The sequence below is a fragment of the Leptopilina heterotoma genome, unplaced genomic scaffold (genome assembly GCF_015476425.1).
Source record: "Leptopilina heterotoma isolate Lh14 unplaced genomic scaffold, ASM1547642v1 Lhet_74, whole genome shotgun sequence".
Classification (NCBI taxonomy): Eukaryota; Metazoa; Arthropoda; class Insecta; order Hymenoptera; family Figitidae; genus Leptopilina; species Leptopilina heterotoma.
In genome coordinates, this window is record NW_025111173.1 from 1,714,872 (window position 1) to 1,739,716 (window position 24,845).

Genomic DNA, 24,845 nt, shown 5'->3' on the forward strand with positions numbered 1-24,845 from the left:
ATTAATTATGCGCAAAAGTTTGAAGTAGATTAGGTAACAATTTTTCAAGTTATTAAATAGGAAACAGAGGGGAAGCAAAAGTGACCACTTAATGAAGAATCACCCATATAGGTATTTTTTATAAATTATTACGAATTATATTATATTATATTAAAAATAATATGAACTACACCAAATTTGTTAGAAGAGTTTAACATTGTTCAGACAATGTTAAACTGTATATTACAGAACTGCATTGCAACAGATGTTTAGACCAATTACACAACAATGTTCATACACAGTTATAGAACAAGGTTGGAACAACAGTTACAGAAAATTTGCGACATTAAAGTTATGTAACTCTTACATCACATTGTGATAGAACTGTGACATAAGCATAATACAGAACTATTCTGTAACTAACTTGTAACTATGTTCTAGAACTCTGTTACAATCAGGTTCTATCACAGATCTATAACTAGTTAGGAACAAATGTTCTATAACACTGTAACCTCACTGTTATAGAATACTTATATAACGTGTTTGCTGGGTAGTAACTTTAAAATTAGGTCAAAAGTTATAAATCAGTTTGCAAAACCCTCAAAATTGGGCAAAGGTCAGAAGCCAACTACAGAGGACAATAGGCAAACATTACCTCAAAATTTGATCTTAAAGTCATAGGAGGTCATTTGAGGCCAACTTCAGAGTACAAAGGTCGTACATAACCTCAAAATTTGATCTCAAAGTCATGTGAGGCCAAATTCAGAGAGTATGAGGTCATTTAAGGTCAACTTCAGTGCACTGAATCTGGCTGCGAAATCTTTTTATAGAGAGATTATATTAACTCATTTTAATTTTATTTATTATTATATTTATTTTTCTATTTATGGAATAAATAAATTAATATATTAACCGATAAACAAATATTAATGTTATTTATTCTTATTACATTAATTTCAATTTCAATACCTACTCATATACGCAAAGATATTAAATAATTTTAATTAACAAATTTAATTTTTGGAAATTTAAAAAATATGTACACCGAAAAAAAAGTATTCTGAAACTAAGTATAAAATATTCTAGACTATTTTCTTTAGTGTATATTCTAAAACTTTTAGTATATTTCCATCAAATAGTTTCAATATTAGTTGATATTCTTAAAAGAAGAATATATTCTAGGAATTAGAATATATACTTGTATGGAGAGGCGTTATGCGCATGTGCAATCGGGCGATAGCAGAAACTTATTATAAAGTGCAGAGATTCGCGCGGGCACGTGAATGTTTATTTTCAATTTGTTTTATTAAAATACAGTTAATATGGAAGAAGTGAAAATGTGGCTTCGATTGTACGGGCTTTATGAATTAGAAGATCGTTTTGAATGTAAGTAAATTTTTATTGTATCACTCATTTAACTTGTACAATGCATTCAATTTCTCTTTCATTCATTTTGAGGTTAGAAAAGTAAACATTTGCACAAGCAAACTAGTCTTCTAGCATTTGTAATTTATTATTTATTTTAATTTCATTTATTTCTTTTTAAATTAATTAATTTATTTATTTAGATGATATAACATTTAATTGCAATTTTAATTTCTTTTCGTTTTATCTGTTTTTCTTACTACTATTTTTCTTATTACCTACTTTCTTGAAAATTTGTTTTTTGCTTTTTAATTGTGAGATTTTTTATTTGATTTTGTCTAGTCTTCTTGCACTTGCAATTCGTTATGTATTTTAATTTTATTTATTTATTTAAATGTTACAACCTTTAATTGTAATTTTAATTTATTGTCGTTTTATCTGTTAAATTTCTTACCATTATTTTCCTTATTACTTTCTTGGGAATTTGTTTTTCGCTTTTTAATTGTGAGATTTTTTATTTGATTTTGTCTAGTCTTCTTGCACTTGCAATTTGTTATGTATTTTAATTTTATTTATATATTTAAATGTAACAATTCTTACCATTATTTTCCTTATTACTTTCTTGGGAATTTGTTTTTCGCTTTTTAATTGAGAGAATTTTTATTTGATTATGTCTAGTCTTCTTGCATTTGCAATTTGTTATTTATTTTAATTTTATTTATTTAAATATTATAACATTTAATTGTAATTTTAATTTATTTTCGTTTTATCTGTTAAATTTCTTGCTACTATTTTTCTTCATACTTTCTTGGGAATTTGTTTTTCGCTTTTTGCTTGTGTTAGGTCAAAAAATAAACACTATGAAGAGGTTGCGTGGTTTGAACGAGGCTTTGATTAAAGAATTCGTTCCAGAAGTTGGACTTCGTTTAGATTTAATAGAGTGTCTAAAATTAGAACATGAGGTATTTAAATTATTATTGCAAATCGACATATGATTGGTTTTTTAAGTATTTTAATGCTATATTTATTTATTTGTATATTTTATGGTGTCAAAATTATTTTGATTAAATTTACAGGTTGAAAACGGAGATTTCAGTTCCGCAACCGACAAATCATTGTTTCAAAGTGAGAAGGACGAATTAAGAGACTTAAATCCATTGATTACAGTGCCAAGTACGACAGACAATCAAGAGGAAATTGGAAAAAAAATTAATAAACCGACATCGTCGAAGAATGTTAAAGAGACTGAAGAATTGGCAGTTTCAAAGGAATCGCAAGAAATTACAATCAGTGATGAAGAGGTATTGTCTAAAGCGAATCATTTTCGGTAATTATTCCTTGTTCAGGGTGGCCACCAAAACTCGTGAATAAAATTCACGTCTATTTCCCGGTTTTTTCAAGGTTTCTAGGAAATTTTCAAGGTTTTTTTGTTGGTTCAAATTTTACTATAGTAATACTTAAAAAATTCAACTACTTCCACATTTTTAATTATTTTTTATTGCCGAATTTTTTATAGGCTTTTCTTACGATTCTGAACAATCAATCGTATAGATTTTAAAAAATTCAGGGTTGCCACAAATATTTAATTTTATTTTTCCCTGATTTCCAGACAAAATTTTCACTTTTTCCCTGACCATAAAGAATATTCTGATTCCCTCTAAAAATTATTAAAAACATTCTATTACATTTACTTACGAATTTCTTAAATTGTAAAATTATTCGCAAACATCAATAACTAAATTTTTAAATAAGTATTTAATTATTATTTTTCCATAGGAATTAAAATTCTTCAAAACATTCAAATTCAAACATTTTTAAAATTAAACAATTTATAAGAATCAATATTATTATAAATCATTCATGTTTTATAAAAATTTTAATTTCCATAAAATTTTTCAAAAAAAAAAAAATTAAATTATTTACAAAAATTATAATAATGGAATTCTTCGCTGAAATTCAAAAATTTTCAAAATTTACATTTTTAATACAAGTTTTCAAAAGAATATAATTATTTAAATAAAATGTAATAAAATTCGTTGCATAAATTCAATTATTTTTACAAGTAATAAAATTTTCCACATGAATTCAATTATTAAAAAAAAATTGATAAAATTCGTTGTAAGAATTCCATTATTTTCATAAATTATAAAATTTTTCTGAGGATTTCAATTAATTATAATACAATTTAAATTGAATTCCTAGAAAAATGGAATTATTCTCTTAATTTTTTTGTAAGAATTTAATTACATTTCACGAATATAATGAAATTCTTCGTTGAAATTCAAAGATTTTCACAATCTACTTTTTTAATAAAAGTTCTCAAAATAATTCAATTATTTAAAAAAATGTAATAAAATTCGATGCAGGAATTCAATTATTTTCATAAATAATAAGATTCTTTAAATTATTTCAATTATTTAAAAAAAAATTTGAAAAAATTCATTGCAAGAATTCAATTACTTTCATAAATTAATAAAATTCTTCACAGGATTTCAATTATTTTTAATACAATTTTAAGCAAATTCTTTGAAAGAATTCAATTATGTTCTATGTATTTTATCAATTATGTATTTTTAAAAATTCATGCTATAATGCTTTTAATATTCAATTATTATCTAAAATTTTAACTAATATTCATTTTAAAATTAATTTTTATTGGAAAATTCTACAAGAATTCAATTATTTAAATATAAAAATAAATAATTTATTGAATAAATGAATGTTTATCGAAACTAAATTATCATAAAGAATTTTATCAACAAATTTGATTTTTGTCGAGAAATTTTAATAAAATTTTCAAGAATAATAAAATTTTTCGAGGAATTCAATTGAAATTGTATTAAAAATAATTGAAATTCTATGATGAATTTTATTTATTAAAATAATTGAATTTTTGTAAAAAATGTTATTATTTATGAAAAGAATTGAATTATTGCGAAGTTTGTTTAGAATTTTATCAAAATTTTTTTTTTAATAATTGAATTCTTCTGAAAAATTTTATTAAAACTGTAGATATTGAAAATCATTGAATTGAGAAAAATTTTTTGAAAAAAATTGAAATTTTGCAAAGAATTTTATTAAAATTTTTGAAAATAATTGAAATTTGGAGAAGAATTTTATTATTTTTAAAGATAATTGAATTTTTATGAGAATTTTTTTAAATTTTTGAACATAATTGAATTTCTGCGTAGAATTTTATTACTTTTGAAAATAATTGAATTTCTGCAATCATTTGCAACTTCTCCAAAATTCAATTTTTTCCAGTTACTTAAATAAAAATCCCTGATTTTTCCCTGACTTCCCTGACCAATTTTACTTTCCCTGACTTTTCCCTGAATTCCCTGATCAAAAAATAAAATTTTGAAAATGGTCAAAAAATTTTTTTTTCGGTTTTAATAATATATAGTACTAAAATTCAAGGTTTTTAAAAAAATTCACGTCCAATTCACGGTTTTTTCAAGGTTTGACAAAATTCACGTCCATTTCAAGGTTTCAAGGTCTGGTGGCCACCCTGACTGTTTCACTTTTTTATAATATTTAATTTTTCAAATTGTAGAACTCTGCAAATATAAATAAAGAATCTAATACGAATAAATCACAAAGCAAGAAAAGAAAACGTTCGGCTGGATGTGATGAAAATAAACAGAACAAACATTTAGCTTCATGGAGTGCAACCGAGTTTCTTAAGAATTTGGTAATTAAAATTTTTAATTGACTTATACATTAAATATAAATCTTTAAATTGAAAAATATAATTTAAAAACGTTTACAGGATTTACATAAGTATTTAAATGAATTCTCAATTACATCACAAATTGCTGTAGAAAATTATGAAAATAATGGCTTCTTAATAGAATCGGATAGATCGCACATTTGTGATGCTGTAGCTGAAGCTATTCTGAGGAAAAATTTTACGTAAGTTAAATATGGCAACATTTTTGTAATAACAAAATACTTTTAACTTTTTATGTGTTTAGGCCAGGTCACACTGAGTACAAAACTGCTGCAACAAAAATTTGTGAACTTTTTCCATGCGAAAGTGAGGTAATTATAATAATTATTATAGTATGATTCTTAAAAAATAATTCTTTATACTAGAATCTTTATTATACATCCTTTTTTCTGTTTCTATTGTAGGAAATTTATTATAATCCTCCAGATATTGCACATCGGAATGCTTTCGGCAAATTGCCGAATAAGATTAAAAACATCAAATATCAATTGGCAAAACAGGGGAGTGGTTGTCCTTCCACATCAGGCACAGAATCGACAAAATTAAAATTCACAGAACCTTCTCAATTAACAGGTATTTTAAAAATGTAAATCTATAAGAACATTTTTTTAATAATTATTTTAAAACGTTCATATAATTAAAAATTAAATTGTTAATTAAATTAGTAAATTAAAATTAAGTTTTATTTTTCAGGGAGCAGTGACAATAATGACGACGCTGTTAAAGCAGCTATTTCTTTTCTAAAACACGAAAGTTGCGATTCATGGCCCGTATTGCTTAAAAAATGGTCTATTACACATGCCTTCAGAAATAAAAGATTAAAAAGTAGCAGACCCACAGAAAATGTAGTTGATAATGCAGAAGAACAAAACTATATCCAGGATTATTTTCAAGAATGGACAATTCTAGGGCTTGCAAATGGATTTTCATTGGTAAGAATAATAAATGCATTTAAAATTCATTGATTTTATTAAAACTCTTAATTCTTTTTAACTAATTAATTTAATTTTTAAAAAATATTTTTTTATATTAGGCTTCACAGTCTGTCCCCTATTTCCCTAAAAGTCCCCCTTTTTTAATTCAAATATTTTCATAAATAACATTTAATTCGTCACACAAAATCAATTATTTTCAAAAATGTGTTTGAAATTTTGCAAAAGAATTCAATTAGCTTGATAAACAACAAAATTGCATAAATTCTTCCCATAAACAATTATATTAAGGAATTTTAATAAAATTCTTTTCCAAAATTCAATTATTTTGATAAATATAAAAATTCATCACAAGAATTCAATTCCTTTGAAAAGTAATAAAATTCTTTGCAGAAATTGAATTATCATTATAAATAGATAGCGAAATTCTTTTCAAGAATTAAATTATTGTCGAAATTTTTTTTTAATTCTTCTTAAGAAGTCAATTATTTTCAAGATTTTAAATAAATTTCTTCACAGGAATTCAAGTTTTTGAAAAATAAAGAAATATTTAGCAAAAATTCAGTTATTTTCAAGATTTTAAATAAATTTCTTCACAGGAATTCAAGTTTTTGAAAAATAAAGAAATATTTAGCAAAAATTCAGTTATTTTCAAGATATTAAATAAATTTCTTCATACGAATTGAATTTTCTTCAAAAATAAAGAAATTTTTGGCAAAAATACTTTCAAGATTTTAAGTATATTTCTTCTCATGAATTCAATTGTTTTCAAAAATTATTACTTAAATTCTTCTCAGGAATTTAATTATTTTTAAAAGTTGTTAATACAATTCTTTGTAAAAATTAAATTTTAAAAAACATTCAATATTATTTATTTTTGTATTTAAATAATTGATTTCTCGTAGAATTAAATTATTTTTTTTCGTACTTTTAACTAACAATTCTGTAGAATTAATCTATTTGGAATAGTTGTACAATTCTAGTTAAAAATTCTAGAATATGTTAATTGAATCGAAATCATACAAATAATTTTGAAGAAATTACGGTAATAATATTCTTGAAATAATAAAATAATGATTTTGTCAGTCTGTCATCTTTATGTTTTATAATAATATTCTTGTGAGTTGTTCAATTTGAAATTTTTGAACAACTTAATTCCAATGAAAAAAAAAAGATTAAATATTTATTTTAAATAAAACTATTGATGTTTTCAAATAAATTTACGTCTGAAGAAATTTGTAAATTTTAATAGAACTTTTTTTGAGTATCTAATAATTTTTAGAGTAAATCAAAATATTCTTTAGGGTCAGGAAAAAATAAAGTGAAATCTTAGTAGCAACCCTGTATAAATAAATTATATTTTTATCTTAATTTAACCAATTTTATGGTCCCCTAAAAGTCCCTTATTTTTAAATTTTCAGTCCCCTATTTCCCCTAAAATACATTTATAGGGTCAGTGTGAAGCCTGTATATTATTTTTAAATTCTTCTTAGTATATTGGACAATGTAATGTGCTTCGAATTTTAATTTTCCTATTGATATATTTAAACTTAAATTAAATTACCTTAAAATTGATTAACAATAATTTGGTTAAATTTTAATAAATTTTTTTAGCTGGATCAAGATTTTAAAGAATTGTTCCCTGGAAAAGAAGACGGTTTGCTCGCCCGATGGGAAACTAGAAAAATATTGATTGTTAATCTGATTAAAAAAGAAGTAGCTAAAACAGATTTGCACACTTTGAAATTATTGAAGGATTATGACGCCGCTCCAGAAGGTATGTTGCCCAAAGAATATGCTAAAAAATATGTTAATAAAATAATTATTTATATAAAAATAATAATATATTTTAATTTTGTGAAAAGGAAAACGTGATTCAATAATTATTCACATGTTACCATCTTTACTATCAAAAAGAATTCGCCGCAAAGAATCATCTGATGTGACAACATTTGCAGAAGCAAGAATATCTTTTGTTCTTCATGTTAAGGTGAGATTGCACAAATTATTGAACAAGTTATTATACAAGTTAAAAAAAATTACATTCATATAATATGCTTTTTATTTGTAGATTCCTGGAGATTTGCAAAGATCCGTGGAGCAACATGCCAAGAAACTAAAAAATCTCAATTTGAGTCTTCAACCATTCATCATATTAGTTGGACCAACTTTATCGGAAATTTCTGCAAGTTATGTGCAGATAAATGGTGTACGTTACCTTTTGAGGACACCGATTAAGGCTCTTGATGTCTGTTTTAAATCACATTTCGCTCTCGACGCTGCGTATTTAACACCGTGCAAAGCTGTCTTTTACTTTATCCAAAATTATTTCTTCGATATTTATTTAAAGGGAGATGAGAAAATACAGAGAGTGAGTGCAGTCATTAGTTCACTCAGAGGATTGGGACAGCAACAGAAATAAATCACCAAAATGTACGTGTGCAGTGAATGTGGATTAATTATCCCTATTATTAATGGTTTATGTAACCACTTGAAAGTTATACATGGCTTTAATGTTTTAAGTGTTTTTAAATGTGGTCAAAATGGCTGTGACAGAGAGTACGGCACTGCGAAATCTTTCCGAAAACATTTAAATCGGGATCATCCTTTTCCCATTCAACATCAAGAGGTAGAAAATTTTGAACAAATCGATCTTAACAATCCTGAAAGAGAAGTGGAAGATTTTGAACAAATCGATCTTAACAATCCAGAAAGAGATATTGCAATTGTATTGCCCGTTGAAGGTAATAATGAAGAGCATAATGAAATTGATCGGGCACCTGCAACATCTGTGATTCTGAGAAATACTTTGTATAATTCATCTCTGGCCTTATCAGCAAAACTTTATTCGTCTAATACTTTAAATAGAGCTCAAATTCAAGATGTGATTGATTATATGAAAGAATATTCTTCGAGTGGCTTTCTAGAGGACCTTAAATCAAGAGTTGATAATATGCTACGCGACACTAATCAAAGAGAGGAAGATGTTCGAGAGTTAAATCAAATGTTCTCAGTTCTGCAAAATCCGTTTTCTAAATTAGAAACCGAATACTTAAGAATGAATGCTCTTGAGGATCATGATTGTTACATTCGTCCCGTATCTTATATCATCGGACCTGGAGAAAAAATTAAAAATATTAATGGACAAGCTGTTGTAACTCCATTTGATTTAACCGGACAGCATATTCCTATGCAACGTGTGCTAAAGTCATTTTTCGAACTACCCGGAGTACTTGATGAAACTTTAAATTATATTGACAGTTTGAAAAACTCAAGAAAATTCACAAACATTATTCAAAGTCCTTTATGGAGAGAAATAGAAGAAACCCATTTTCAAGGAAAGACAGTGTTTCCTCTATTCTTATATTTTGACGATGCGGAACCCGACAATCAAACTGGATCACATTCAGGGGACCATAGTATAGGTGCTGTTTATTACGAAATCCCATGCATTCCGCAACATTTACTTTCGAAACTGCAAAATATTTTTGTATCGTCAATATTTTTGAGTAGTGATCGCGTTTTGTTTAATGAAGAAGCTTTCAGACCCTCTCTTAATGATTTAAAATATTTAGAAGAAACAGGTATTCTTATTCAAACCGAAGAAGGCGAGCGTCGAATATTCTTTGCTTTGTGCTTATTACTAGGAGATAATAAGGGCTTTCAATCCATTAATGGATTTGTCGAATCGTTCAACGCCAATTACTACTGCCGTTTTTGCAAAGAACATCGAACTACAATGCGACAACAAAAAAAAGAGAACCTCGAAATGTTAAGAAATATAATAAATTACGAAGTAGATTTACGTACTGATAATTTCTCTATTACTGGTATAAAGTCTCGGTGTATTTTTAATAGTTTATTTTCGTTTCATATTGTTAAAAATCTGATGGTCGACATTATGCATGACTTATTTGAGGGCGTTTGCCATTATGATCTATGTGCAATTTTGGACTATCTTATTTTTTTTCGCCAATTTTTCACACTTCAGACTTTAAATGAACGTATTCAAAATTTTAATTATGGGCCTGACTATGGAAATAAACCAACTTTGATCACAAGAGACCATATTAGAGGAGAAAAGTTAAAAATGTCTGCGTCCGAAATGATGTTTTTTGTTAGAAATTTCGGATTAATGGTCGGCGATTTAGTTCCGGATAACGACGAAGGGTGGAAACTGTATAAAGTTTTAATTGAAATTCTAGATTTTGTATTAGCTCCTTTTGTTATAAATAATTCAAGCGTCTACCTAGCTAATTTAATTGACGTTCATCATGCGATATACACTGGATTTTTTGGAAATACTCTAAAGCCAAAGCACCACTTCATGGTGCATTACCCTCGTCTTATGCAACTGGTTGGCCCCTTAATACATATTTGGTGCTTCAGATTCGAAGGCAAACATCGTCCAGTTATAAAACAAACCGCGAAATCAATGACATGTAGAAAAAATCTTCCTCTATCAATTGCGAAACGCTACGCGTTAAATGTTTGTGCAAAATTTCTCTCTAAAACTGGATTTCCTCATGATATTGAATGCAAAACAGAAAAGTACACTATAATCGAAGCAGAAAACTACGAAAATTTTCAGCATATTTTACCTGTTCAACATGATGATTTATTAATTGTATCAGAAATATTTATTCGTGGCACGTGTTATAAGCAAGGTTTTATTTTAGCAATACGCTACGAAAACGATTTGCCATTATTTGGCGTTATAGAGACTATTATAACTCCTCAAGAAAATGGCAATACACAATTTATTTTAACTGCATTACATACTGTTGGTTTCAATGATCACTTACACTGTTACGATGTCACTCCGACACAAACGTGGTTTTTATCTTCATATAATGAAGTTTTGTCTTTTCACCCTTATTTCCTTCGCACAGGGGGTGATGGAAACCAATACATTAGCTTTAAACATTTATTGTAAAAGATTTTCTAATTTTGAATAAATAATTTTTAATATTATTTTAAGTGTCTTTTTTAATTAAATAAAAATATTTTAATTTTTTGTCAATACAATATTCTATTCCTCTAGTTAGAATATTCTATTCTTCAAGTTAGAATATTCTATTCTTCAAGTTAGAATATTCTATTCTTCATGCCAAAATATTATCATCGGTAGGTGAAGAATATAATACACTTCCCATTAGAATATATTCTTGATCATTAGGTGAATCTCCTCTAACATGTAGAATATATCCTTGGCACCTATTTTAGGGGGATGTATTCTTCATGTTAGTGGGAAATACTAAGTTTCAGTATATTATTTTTTCGGTGTACTGGAGGTCGGTCTTGAACCATAATAGCAAATTATTTTATGTAAATTGATGATTTTAGCTATAAAGCTAACGCAATGATCCATTTTACACTTTATTTCTTAATTTTTAATTAAAAGAAGACGGATAATTTATTCTAAAAAGTTATTATATTTCTACACAGAAAAAACGATAATCTAATTTTAAGAAGCTCTACTTAAATAGGATTCAAGAATATTCCATACTTTAATTAAGTATAAATAACTTAAATTACTTACAATAAGATTGATATTATTCTTATTATAAGGATATTTCCCACATAATTTAAGTGGGAAATATTCTTGGCTCCTATTTAAGTAGTACTACTTAAAATTAGATTATCGTTTTTTCTGTGTAGCCTTTTGAAGAATTTCTTAAAATTTTGATTACATGAAGTTAAAGATATAATAAAATAAATAATAAACAGATAATAAATAATAATATAAAATGAATAACTAATTAAAATTTAGAATAAAGCAGTAAATTAGAGAGTTCAATAAATAGTAAATAAAAAATTATTGAGTAAAATAATAGTATGATAATAATATTAAATAATAATAATAACAAATTAATTAATAAAAAGTAAAATTTTCGAAATAAAATAGAAAATAAAAAAAACATTGTTTTAATTTAAAGAGATAGAAGGAAAGAATTCGAATTGATAAGTGACAGAGAATATTAATTGAAGAGAGAAAAAAAAATTAAATTAAAAGTATCAGAATGATAAAATCCAAACCACTTTGCTTTCCGAAATGAAAGAAAGTGCTCTTGAGAATTGCAAACTCTCATATTAATTAGAACAATAGAAGAATGTAATAACGATGTATTTTAAATGAAAATAAGGACATAGAAGCTTGAGAGAGCAGCGAATGGGAGAACAATTTATGAATTAGTCATGAAGCATTGAGTCGCAAGAGGTGAGTCGATTCTAATGCCTCCACTATTCCGAGGATTGTTGATGGTGCTGGTGGCTTAACACTCTCGGAGCATGAGCCAGACAAGAGAGAAAGAGAGTGAGGAAGAGAGACGGAGATACTGAAAGAATAAGGGAAATAGGTTGAATTCAAGGGTGAGGCGAGAGACGAAGGAATGAGGGGAGGGAGGAGAAGAGGTAGAGTACTAATCACTTCTAGGGACTTTAATGGAGGTTTTCTGTACGCCGTCTACTTTGTCCTCGACTTATACTACTCCTGCCCTGTTGGAAAGTAGAGTGTCTCGAAGAAAAGACCGACGAAGTATCATTACGCGCATTAAACTAAACGGGCCTTCGACTCTTTTTTATTTTCTTTTTCAAAAGATTTCTTTTCCGTTCATCTTTTTTTTATCTATAGATTTCATTTTCATTCAATAACAACGATTCTGCTTCATTTTTATTTTCAGAAAATTTTATCGGGACCAAACTTTTACATTTTGTTGTTGAAACCACTACATATACATTTTAGGCAAATATTTCATTTTTGCGCACAATTATAAACGCAGATATTATTTTTCAATATTTAAAATTATACAAAATATTTTGATAAAAAAAACCATGAAGATAATGATATTTCAGTTTAATATGTTGATAAATATTTCTAAATATTAATTTTGTTGTCGTAATGAAGAAAAGGCCTCAGGCGATCACAGCACGCAGAATTAGACGCTTTTGATATTCTTTTTAATTATTTAAATTTAATCAAATGCTTTAATTTTTTAGGCTATTAATTTTTGTAAAAAATTCTTAAGAATACAAACAATTAGTTTAATAAATTTTAAATTTAATTCCTTCACTGAGAAAACTAGATATTAAAAATCTTAATATAATATCTAGATAATAAAGCTTAATATCCATTTTTCTCAGTGTTTGTTATAAATATTTTTTTTCTATGCAAAAAATATCTTGGCTCGAATCCCGCAGGAACTAGTGCACTTACCCTACTCTCTAAAAACGGATTCAATTAGTCAAATTTACCTAATTTTTTAGTTAATTTTTACTAAAAATAAGTCATTTACAGCAGATTTAGAGTATGAAATAGTCATTTGGTTCTACTTTAATACCTGAACTCGGCTCTAATTTCATTCAAAAAGAGACATATTAGTGGAGACTAGATGCGGTTGTTACGCTGTGCAGTTGTTACAAATGGAATATCTCAGAAACAGTTAGTTATAGAGATGGGGTTCCAAAGAGAAAAATGTTTAGTTTTTATGTACGAACTTACTGCAACACGTTTAAAGATTTTATGCAAGCTTTACAAGTAAAAAAATAGGCACATTGGTTTTTAGAGGCCAAAAGTAAATATTTTTTAAATAATTAATAGACCTTTATACATAACAAAGTAAATTTTTTTAATATCATTTCTATGAGAGTTAAGCTTTAGAAAACTGCCTTGGTTGTCCACATTTAGTGTATGGTTCATTTCATTTAAAATGTAAAATCTATGTCCCTTGGTCAAAAAAAAAGTTTTTAGGTAGCAAATGAATATTGTTTGGTTTATTTGATTAATATCTAACATACTCTAATTTTTTATTAACTTATAGAAAAACTTTAAGGTGCTTTAAAACGAAATGACAGACTAAAAAGCAGACTAAATGTCCCCTACTGTCCCTGTCCTCGAGGCACTTGCACTACATTGCCTCTAATAATTAATATATACATTCTTTTGTATTAGATTTAAACAAAACTTCTTTATAATCTCTAAATCTTACATTTTAAAATTCATTAATTACTTCATATAAAATTCAAGAATATCATTTTAAGAAATGATTAAAAACATGTCACTTATTTTCATATTTTATATTCTGCCAAAATGAATTCATTTTTACACGCTCACTACGAGTAGGTTACGCGCATACACTCACTGTTTTATCGATGCTACAGTAATAAATGAATAACCTCAAAACATCAAAGCAATTAGAATGTTCTGATCATGAAGGAGGATAAGGAGACCTCACGCCCATAGTTCGTAGCGCTAAAAGTATGCCCTTTGTAGGGGGGGTTAGAGATACCTATGGCTTTAAATGAAAAGTCTCCTCCCTTACATCAGCGCTCCGTGGTGAAAATATAAACTATATAAAACAATAGTGAATGTTGTAGACCTTATTGTTAAAATTCAGATAATATTTTTGTGGCCTTTGGTCTATTAAATAAGAACGGTGTTTTTGTTCACAAAAGAATTTTCATATATTTAGAAAAAATTTGAATTCGTCTATGCATTTCGTCGTGATATTACGACTCTTCAAGACTGTAAAAAATACATATAACAGATGAGAAGATTTCGTCGAGAAAAGACAAAAAATAATAAAGTAGAAAAAACATACCAGCATGAGAATTTCGAAATAATTAATAATAATAATGGGATTTTTGATCAAACCATTATATACAATAAAAAACATAAAACATGAAAACAAAAATAAAAGATGACAAAAAAATTTCTTTGAGGTTAGAATTGATGTTTTTCGTTGAGATTTTTGTTATGTGTATATGCATGTCACTGAATGTAAAAAAACATAGAATAAACACTCAACATTAAAAAATAATAAACACAAACAACACATTATATAAAAAAAAATATACAATTAAATAAAAATAAAAATGTGTGGTGTAAAAAATGAACATGCTGTCATCTTATGGCACAGAATATTCTCCATAGAGGTAGGAGCGTGAGAACAAATTTTTGATGCGGCTATACACTGTGAGACAAGCTTAGTGTTTACGAAATACGGAGATTTAACATTTTTATAATGCGCTAGATACGAAGATTACAAAAAGCGCGAATATTCATTTTAAAATATAGGTATAATATACTAGAGTGCTAATTGAAACAATTTAAGGTACCTATAACATCATGGTAAATTATGGATAGTCCTTCGGTGTCAGTTCTAAAATTAATGGCATTTCCATTTTTTACAATGTGGTACATTTCAAGAATATTTCTTTTTTTAAAATAATTAGCACTGTCTAAGATTTTAATATTATTAGAATTAAAATCAAAACTATGTTTAAAATTATGTGCATGTCTGCATAATGCAGTTTTTGTGTGGTCTTTATTTTGAGAATAATTATGTTCATAGATTCTCTTCTTTAATTGTCTACTAGTTTGTCCAATGTATACACTGTCACAATTTCCATATGGAATCTTATATACCACATTTGTTCTTTCAAATTTGGGGATTCTGTCCTTGGATGATGGTAAAAGAGAATTTTGGAATTTTTTAGTTATAGAAAAAAAAATAATGAAATTAACTTCCTTGATTTAAAATTAATTTTTTCTCAAGGCTTTATCGAAACCGACTGGTGCCAGAAACCTTATGCTTCTGGTCGCCTTTTAAATTTTTTATCTAACCATCATATAAACCATAAGAGAGGTATCATATTCTCTCTTGTCGATAGAGACTTCACACTATCCGAGGAAAGGTTTCTTAATAAAAATATGGACATTGTCTTTCGATTGTTACAAGAAAACAATTTTCCATATGATTTCATAAAAGATAACATCGAAAAAAAAATAACCTACTTGACAAATAAGAATAACAATGATATAATTACCCAAGATTTTGACTTATCACGAACCCTAGTCTTACCTTATGTTTATTATATTTCACAAGCAATAACTACCTTGTGTAAAAAATTAAAAAAACATGATATTTTTTCTATAACTAAAAAATTCCAAAATTCTCTTTTACCATCATCCAAGGACAGAATCCCCAAATTTGAAAGAACAAATGTGGTATATAAGATTCCATATGGAAATTGTGACAGTGATGATGGTAAAAGAGAATTTTGGAATTTTTTAGTTATAGAAAAAATATCATGTTTTTTTAATTTTTTACACAAGGTAGTTATTGCTTGTGAAATATAATAAACATAAGGTAAGACTAGGGTTCGTGATAAGTCAAAATCTTGGGTAATTATATCATTGTTATTCTTATTTGTCAAGTAGGTTATTTTTTTTTCGATGTTATCTTTTATGAAATCATATGGAAAATTGTTTTCTTGTAACAATCGAAAGACAATGTCCATATTTTTATTAAGAAACCTTTCCTCGGATAGTGTGAAGTCTCTATCGACAAGAGAGAATATGATACCTCTCTTATGGTTTATATGATGGTTAGATAAAAAATTTAAAAGGCGACCAGAAGCATAAGGTTTCTGGCACCAGTCGGTTTCGATAAAGCCTTGAGAAAAAATTAATTTTAAATCAAGGAAGTTAATTTCATTATTTTTTTTTCTATAACTAAAAAATTCCAAAATTCTCTTTTACCATCATCCAAGGACAGAATCCCCAAATTTGAAAGAACAAATGTGGTATATAAGATTCCATATGGAAATTGTGACAGTGTATACATTGGACAAACTAGTAGACAATTAAAGAAGAGAATCTATGAACATAATTATTCTCAAAATAAAGACCACACAAAAACTGCATTATGCAGACATGCACATAATTTTAAACATAGTTTTGATTTTAATTCTAATAATATTAAAATCTTAGACAGTGCTAATTATTTTAAAAAAAGAAATATTCTTGAAATGTACCACATTGTAAAAAATGGAAATGCCATTAATTTTAGAACTGACACCGAAGGACTATCCATAATTTACCATGATGTTATAGGTACCTTAAATTGTTTCAATTAGCACTCTAGTATATTATACCTATATTTTAAAATGAATATTCGCGCTTTTTGTAATCTTCGTATCTAGCGCATTATAAAAATGTTAAATCTCCGTATTTCGTAAACACTAAGCTTGTCTCACAGTGTATAGCCGCATCAAAAATTTGTTCTCACGCTCCTACCTCTATGGAGAATATTCTGTGCCATAAGATGACAGCATGTTCATTTTTTACACCACACATTTTTATTTTTATTTAATTGTATATTTTTTTTTATATAATGTGTTGTTTGTGTTTATTATTTTTTAATGTTGAGTGTTTATTCTATGTTTTTTTACATTCAGTGACATGCATATACACATAACAAAAATCTCAACGAAAAACATCAATTCTAACCTCAAAGAAATTTTTTTGTCATCTTTTATTTTTGTTTTCATGTTTTATGTTTTTTATTGTATATAATGGTTTGATCAAAAATCCCATTATTATTATTAATTATTTCGAAATTCTCATGCTGGTATGTTTTTTCTACTTTATTATTTTTTGTCTTTTCTCGACGAAATCTTCTCATCTGTTATATGTATTTTTTACAGTCTTGAAGAGTCGTAATATCACGACGAAATGCATAGACGAATTCAAATTTTTTCTAAATATATGAAAATTCTTTTGTGAACAAAAACACCGTTCTTATTTAATAGACCAAAGGCCACAAAAATATTATCTGAATTTTAACAATAAGGTCTACAACATTCACTATTGTTTTATATAGTTTATATTTTCACCACGGAGCGCTGATGTAAGGGAGGAGACTTTTCATTTAAAGCCATAGGTATCTCTAACCCCCCCTTATCTGTATATAAAACAATATTTATGTTTAATTACAATCAGACTGCAATACAACAATTATTATTTATTAAACATCTTATTTAATTTCTATTTAACGCAATCTGATATGCATGTATTTATGAAATTCATTTTTATTTACTACAAAACTATAAAATAATATTTTTTACACAAATACTAACATGCAATCAGGAGTGTCGACCGCTTGACATAACCTCAAACTAAAAAGTAATTTTTAACAGCAAATGAAGCTATAATTAAAATGATTTCACCAAATTCTAAAAGATTCTTCTTAAGAATTAATTCTTCTTAAATGACTTTAGGCACTGCCAACTGTCAGAACAATTCTGAAAGATTAAGTTGTACAAATTAGGTTATGAGGTTATGTCAAGCGGTTGACACACCTTAAAACACTAAAACAGTAGGAAAATAGTTCTCTATTTTCACGAAAGAGGCGCAAATGTTAGAAAGGAGACTTTCGCCAAGAATACATTAGATCTGTATCCCCCTAATCGTGGGCTGACTTTTAAACCGCGTGAGGTCTCCTTATCCTACTTCGTGGTTCTGATCTTTATCCTACAAATTATATAGTGGAGCAGAAAAATAATTGATTAACGGTTGTAACATAGTTGTCCACTACTGTCCCGTCAGTAAAATGGTAAGTAAATACTTTATATCTCTTATAAGTCAATTATTAGCAAAAAGATTCAATTCTTTAAGAAATATGACAGCTTCTATTGCTTTCTAAATAACATACTTATGTTGTGAATCAAGAAAAGAGCAAAATGTCCCCTACTGTCCCGTATAATAGCTTTATTCTTATTATGTGGGTAAGAGTTTTTAAATTCAATGTATAAAAAACAGGAACTTGGTTTTATATGATAAGAAGTTACTTATATGAATATAGTATAGATATTCTTAATATAATATTTGTTCTTTTTTTATATACTGTTTCATTTTCAAATGTCCCCTACTGTCCCGAAGTACCGTAACCAATCTTCTCTCATTTTTTGTATAAAAACAAAAAAAGTTTGTTGTCCACGCAATGAAATTAATATTTATTTATATAAACGCATCTTAACATTTACACAAAAAAAGAAAAAAGTTAATTTATTTAAAAAAATAAAGTTGAACGAAAACCAAACAATAGTACCCAGGCGCGAAAGACCAATGCTGACGATAGATTAAAGGTTGATTGAGTCTTGAACGCTCAGTGTGGGTAACTCACAGTAGAAGCAGTCTTTACATCACTGTCAATCAATATTAGTTCAATATTGGTTCAACATTGGACCCAATGCTCGTCCCATGCTCGATTCAAGATTCGGTCAATCTTTATGAGTGAAGTTCGAACATCTAATCTTGATTCAAGCTTGAATCAATCTTTACACAATATTCAGTTTATCTTTATTTATTACCGTGTTCACTTAATTAAATAATATTATAATAATTGTTTCAAATAATAATAATAATTAACATTAAGTTATCAATTGATAAACAAATATTTATATTTATTTAGTATAAATATATTATTATTTGTAATATTCATATTTAAAGAAAGTTAAATGGAAAATTTTTTTTATAAATGTTTTCAAAATTACTATAGATAATTAATAAATAATAATTAAAATGTGCAATAAATATTCCTGACACTGCATCATATTTAATAATTTTATTAATTATGTTAACTTTTAATATTAATTTAATTAATTATTATTTATTTATTAATTAATTATTATAATTATTAATAATTATTGTTCAATTAATAAATATTATTATAATTAATAATAATTATAATATTCAACATTATAATTCATTATTATTCCAAATTATATTTATTTAAATCATATATTATTAATATATCTAATAATAAATGTTAATAATTTTGTTATTGAATAATAAAAAATATCAATTATTTATCGATGTTTATTAAATTATCCATTAAATATTTTTAATTGTAAAATGTTTTAAGAGTTGAATTTTGTAATGATTACAATTTTATTATGAATTATTTAATATTCATTTTTAATAATTAAAATAATTCAGGATTAGTATGTGTAAAATTTTTAGTCATAGTTTTCACTTTGCCCTTATAAGTAACAAAATATACGGCATTGGCATTAATATACAATAGTCCGAGTTCTCATCGAGACTCAGTGGCCGTGCGGTTTAAGTGGTTGCGTCAAGGACTTCCGGAATGCGTCTGGGGCGGGGGGACGTGAGTTCGATCCCACATGCGAGCGGATTTTTTCATTATAAGCGTTTCATAAAATAATAAAATTACTATTTAATCTGTACCTATAATTAATAAGTATTGTGAATAAAAATTTGTGAACATGTTTGTAAATAATATTAAAAGTCTGTTAAAAATGAAGTTAAAAAATGTACAAATTATCACAAATTGTCTTTTTTTGCTAATATTATTTTTCAATATTATTATGTTAAATGACATTTGTTGTTAGTAATATGATATTTATATGAAAATAATATAATTATTATAATAATAACTTATTGTCATTAAATATGTACATACATATATATTAATAACAATACTGTTTATTATTAATAATAATAATTAATATATTCACGTTATATTGAATGAACGCGTGAGAAGCGTACACGCTTCTTTGGAACAGTGGAAGCAGTCTTGTTCAGTCCTGCTTTCGGCTTCCGCAGCATTGATTGAAGATTGAACGCCAGTCTTCAACAAAGACTGAGCGTCAGGTTTACATCGATGTTACTATTCCGGACTCAAGCAGCCTTGCTTTCGCTGTCCCACCAATCTTCAACCAATACTGACCAACCCTCAATCAAGCTTCGTAAAGCCTGAACTCACTGTCAGCTCGCGCCTGGGTAGGGGAGACCGAGGTGAGTTGTAACAGAGGTGAGTTGTAACAAAGCCGATTTCTCAAAAGCTATGACCTTTTAAAAATTTTGAAAAGCGTGAATTTATTACATTTTTGATTCACTATTTGATGCAAATTTACTTGACCACCTGAGAAAAGTTTATGAGATGTATGTTATATGTGTGCAATAAAATTGCTAAAAGTAAGTTTTCGGCCGAAATTTTGATACTTTATTATTCGACACATATTAGATTTTTGTTATTCTAATATTTACCTTAATAACTGTTGGATATCCTAGTTTCATGAAATGGTTTTGTTTTTTGTGTCAGTCTCAAAATTTAAGATAAAAAATAATTATTCGAACCGATGCACAATTTTTCCTAGGCAATTTTTTTAACCTAGGCGAGTTGTAACAGGCTGTTTCAACTCACCTAGGTTTACGCAAATTTGTGCTTGATCGAATAGAGACTGTTTGGATTTTTGCTTAAGTATATTGTTTTATATTATGGCTTTAAAAGTATTTAAAATTTTACAAATTTTCGTGTAAATCACTTTCATATTTTCCAAAGGAAAAAAATATTAATCAAAACATTTTTCGAGATGCTCTTTCATATACAAAAGTAAAAAATAATTTCTACTTTTAGGTTTTTTTGTTATAATTGACCTTGTTACTTATTTTTAATTTAGTTTTTGGTTTAATTTGATTTATATTGATCTCATAAATTTTCTTACTCTAATTACTCCTTAATTATTTAAAAATTCGCAGACAAAATTTTATTATTCTTAAATTTCTATAAAATATATTATATAATATTATTTTTAGCTTTTATAAAGCTCAAATTGTTATTATAGATTGTAATTAAATACCAAAGATTGATTCAAAATATCTAATTAGTGTTAAAGAAAACAAAATATGTGATAACATAATTCCAAAAGTAAATGAAGGTATTAAAACGAGTGTTTTATTCGTTTCTATTAATAAGATTTCTTTACTAACTAATTAAATGTACTTTACTAACTAAACTAAGCATTAAAAATGATTTTTTTTCATTAAAATCACAAAATTTGCAACTGTTACAACTAATGTCGACATGTGTTACAACTCACCTTGGTACTAGGTGAGTGGTAACACCGGGAACAGTTTTAGATTTTGCAATCTTTTAGTAAACCCTTACAACTTTTTAAATTTTTTATTTTTGATTCACATACTACACAAAATTACCTATCCAAAAATACAAAACTCATAAAAATAGGACAATTTTTGGCTGAGTTATACTGGATAATGTAAAAATCGTTTCAACTCACCTCGGTCTCCCCTAATCATATTCTGCCAAAAAACTGTCTGCTATTAAAAAAAAATATTTACGTCTAATGTTATAACCACTATCCCTTTCGATTTTTTAGAACATTAAATAATATAGCCCAGGCGCGAGCTGACAGTGAGTTCAGGCTTTACGAAGCTTGATTGAGACTTGGTCAGTATTGGTTGAAGATTGGTGGGACAGCGAAAGCAAGGCTACTTGAGTCCGGAATAGTAACATCGATGTAAACCTGACGCTCAGTCTTTGTTGAAGACTGGCGTTCAATCTTCAATCAATGCTGCGGAAACCGAAAGCAGGACTGAACAAGACTGCTTCCACTGTTCCCAAATTTACACGCTTCTCACGCGTTCATTCAATATAACGTGAATATATTAATTATTATTATTAATAATAAACAGTATTGTTATTAATATATATGTATTTACATATTTAATGACAATAAGTTATTATTATAATAATTATATTATTTTCATATAAATATTATATGACTAACAATAAATGTCATTTAATATAATAATATTGAAAAATAATATTAGCAAAAAAAGACAATTTGTGATAATTTGTACATTTTTTAACTTCATTTTTAACAGACTTTTAATATTATTTACAAACATGTTCACAAATTTTTATTCACAATACTTATTAATTATAGGTACAGATTAAATAGTAATTTTATTATTTTATGAAACGCTTATAATGAAAAAATCCGCTCGCATGTGGGATCGAACTCACGTCCCCCCGCCCCAAACGCATTCCGGAAGTCCTAGACGCAACCACTTAATCCGCACGGCCACTGAGTCTCGATGAGACCTCGGGCTAATGTAATATATTAATGCCAGTGCCGTATACTTTGTTACTTATAAGGGCAAAGTGAAAACTATGACTAAAAATTTTACACATACTAATCCTGAATTATTTTAATTATTAAAAATGAATATTAAATAATTCATAATAAAATTGTAATCATTACAAAATTCAACTTTTAAAACATTTTACAATTAAAAATATTTAATGGATAATTTAATAAACATCGATAAATAATTGATATTTTTTATTATTCAGTAACAAAATTATTAACATTTATTATTAGATATATTAATAATATATTATGTAAATAAATATAATTTGGAATAATAATGAATTATAATGTTAAATATTATAATTATTATTAATTATAATAATATTTATTAATTGAATAATAATTATTAAAATTATAATAATAAATAAATAAATAAATAATAATTAATTAAATTAATATTAAAAGTTAACATAATTAATAAAATGATTAAATATAATGCAGTGTCAGGAATATTTATTGCACATTTTAATTATTATTTATTAATTATCTATAATAATTTTGAAAACATTTATAAAAAAAAATTTTCCATTTAACTTTCTTTAAATATGAATATTACAATTAATAATATATTTATTTATCAATTGATAACTTAATGTTAATTATTATTATTATTATTTGAAACAATTATTATAATTATAATTATTATAATATTATTTAATTAGGTGAACACGGTAATAAATAAAGATAAACTGAATATTGAGTAAAGATTGATTCTTCTCATAAAGACTGACCGAGTCTTGAATCGAGCATGGGACGAGCATTGGGTCCAATGTTGAACCAATATTGAACTAATATTGATTGACAGTGATGTAAAGACTGCTTCTACTGTGAGTTACCCACACTTAGCGTTCAAGACTCAATCAACCTTTAATCTATCGTCAGCATTGGTCTTTCGCGCCTGGGAGAAAACTTGATTACAAATACAAAATTGAAAATTCACATTTTAACATTCCTGCAGACTATATTTTACTTTTTAAATGAAATGAGCCGTATACTTTTTTAATAAAGTGTTTTATTGTAAAAAATGTACCTGTTGTGCAGTTGTTACAAGTGATAATGAGAACTGATATTTTTTCCTAAATTCAGCAGATTCGTTTGAAATGTAAAATATTTGTCAAAAATGTAATCACACTAATTTTTTATGAAAATCTCATGGTTTTTCTAAATTCGTCTTCAAAATTAATGAAAAAAAACATTTTTTAAGTTTCTTTCATTTCGAAACAATATTAATGCTGCCATCTCTATGGAACTGTCACGTTGAGTCAAAAATTATGAATAATTAATAAAAATTGTTATAAGAAATTATTTGTTTTCAATTTAGAAATGTTATAGATGATTCTTGGTATTGTAACAACTGACATTCACTTTGTGCAGTTGTTACAATTTACACGCTGTCACTCAAATGCTTGTAGTTAATTAAATAATAGATATAGAGCTAAATCAATTATGGCCTTTTAAAACTAGATAATATACCTTTAATTTAATCGTTTCACCAAACGAATTGGAGTTAAACTCTAATCACAGTAACTGTTTTTATCAAAATTGTAACAACTGCACTTATTCTCCCCTAATTCAGTTAGAGTCTGCCAAATTTTTTATTTGTTTTAAATAAATTTTGTTTAGTTCTGATATACCTAAATTTTATTTAAAACAAATAAATAATTCTTTTCGGCTCTAAGACAAATAATATTTTTAATTATTAAACTCAAATAAATTATATTTGTTCTAAATAAAATTTTATTTTAATAAAAATATGGAATAAATACCTGATATTTCATCACAAAAATTATCCTTCAGACGATTTATTTTCACAATTCTCTAATGGAGTCACTGAAATCTGTAACATATAAAAAATAAAATTTACTATTTCGATCATACTGAAGAAAATTTTGCAGATTAATTTTTACTTTAATTTAAACTTTAATTTGTTTTTCAATTATTAATGTTTTATTTCAAGTTTCAATACACTTTTATCTTTGGAAACTTTAAATAATGTAGCCACAGGTTTACAAGGTTTTGGACCCGAGCAACGAAAACCTGTTTCTAAAAGGTAAATTTGAACGCTGAACTCG

At 26.6% G+C, this 24,845-nt stretch overlaps 3 protein-coding genes across 4 annotated transcripts in view; 2 read left to right on the plus strand and 1 right to left on the minus strand.

Moving 5' to 3' along the window:
* The window catches only part of LOC122510796 (LIM domain only protein 3-like), a 235,980-nt gene extending 211,365 nt beyond the window's left edge, over window positions 1–24,615 (minus strand). Inside the window, exon 1 of the mRNA XM_043625698.1 lies at window positions 24,540–24,615. The gene's annotated coding sequence lies outside the window, so the exon portion shown is untranslated. The remainder of the gene's footprint in view (window positions 1–24,539) is intronic.
* LOC122510795 lies at window positions 1,069–8,431 on the plus strand. Of its 2 annotated transcripts, XM_043625693.1 has the most exons (11): window positions 1,069–1,365; window positions 2,188–2,306; window positions 2,421–2,645; window positions 4,901–5,038; window positions 5,117–5,259; window positions 5,322–5,388; window positions 5,482–5,650; window positions 5,771–6,009; window positions 7,624–7,786; window positions 7,875–7,999; window positions 8,081–8,431. In XM_043625693.1, the coding sequence occupies exons 1-11, from the start codon at window positions 1,302–1,304 to the stop codon at window positions 8,429–8,431; spliced, it is 1,803 nt and encodes a 600-aa protein (XP_043481628.1). In that variant the 5' UTR covers window positions 1,069–1,301. The 2 variants fall into 2 exon arrangements, with proteins under 2 accessions (XP_043481628.1, XP_043481629.1); XM_043625694.1 differs by lacking the exon at window positions 2,188–2,306 and having other exon boundaries at window positions 2,512–2,645.
* Window positions 8,441–10,945, plus strand: LOC122510809. The gene has a single exon (XM_043625713.1). It carries the CDS (start codon window positions 8,441–8,443, stop codon window positions 10,943–10,945), a length of 2,505 nt encoding a protein of 834 aa, XP_043481648.1.
* Window positions 24,616–24,845: the final 230 nt, after the last annotated feature.

What these genes read in the sequence shown, in the direction of transcription:
- LOC122510795 (XM_043625693.1), top strand. Translation starts at nt 1,302, where the DNA reads ATGGAAGAAGTGAAAATGTGGCTTCGATTGTACGGGCTTTATGAATTA. An exon ending in AGAACCTTCTCAATTAACAG is followed by an intron (nt 5,651 to 5,770) that starts GTATTTTAAAAA and finishes TTTATTTTTCAG; the next exon opens with GGAGCAGTGACAATAATGAC. An exon ending in CTTTTGTTCTTCATGTTAAG is followed by an intron (nt 8,000 to 8,080) that starts GTGAGATTGCAC and finishes TTTTATTTGTAG; the next exon opens with ATTCCTGGAGATTTGCAAAG.
- LOC122510809 (XM_043625713.1), top strand. Translation starts at nt 8,441, where the DNA reads ATGTACGTGTGCAGTGAATGTGGATTAATTATCCCTATTATTAATGGT.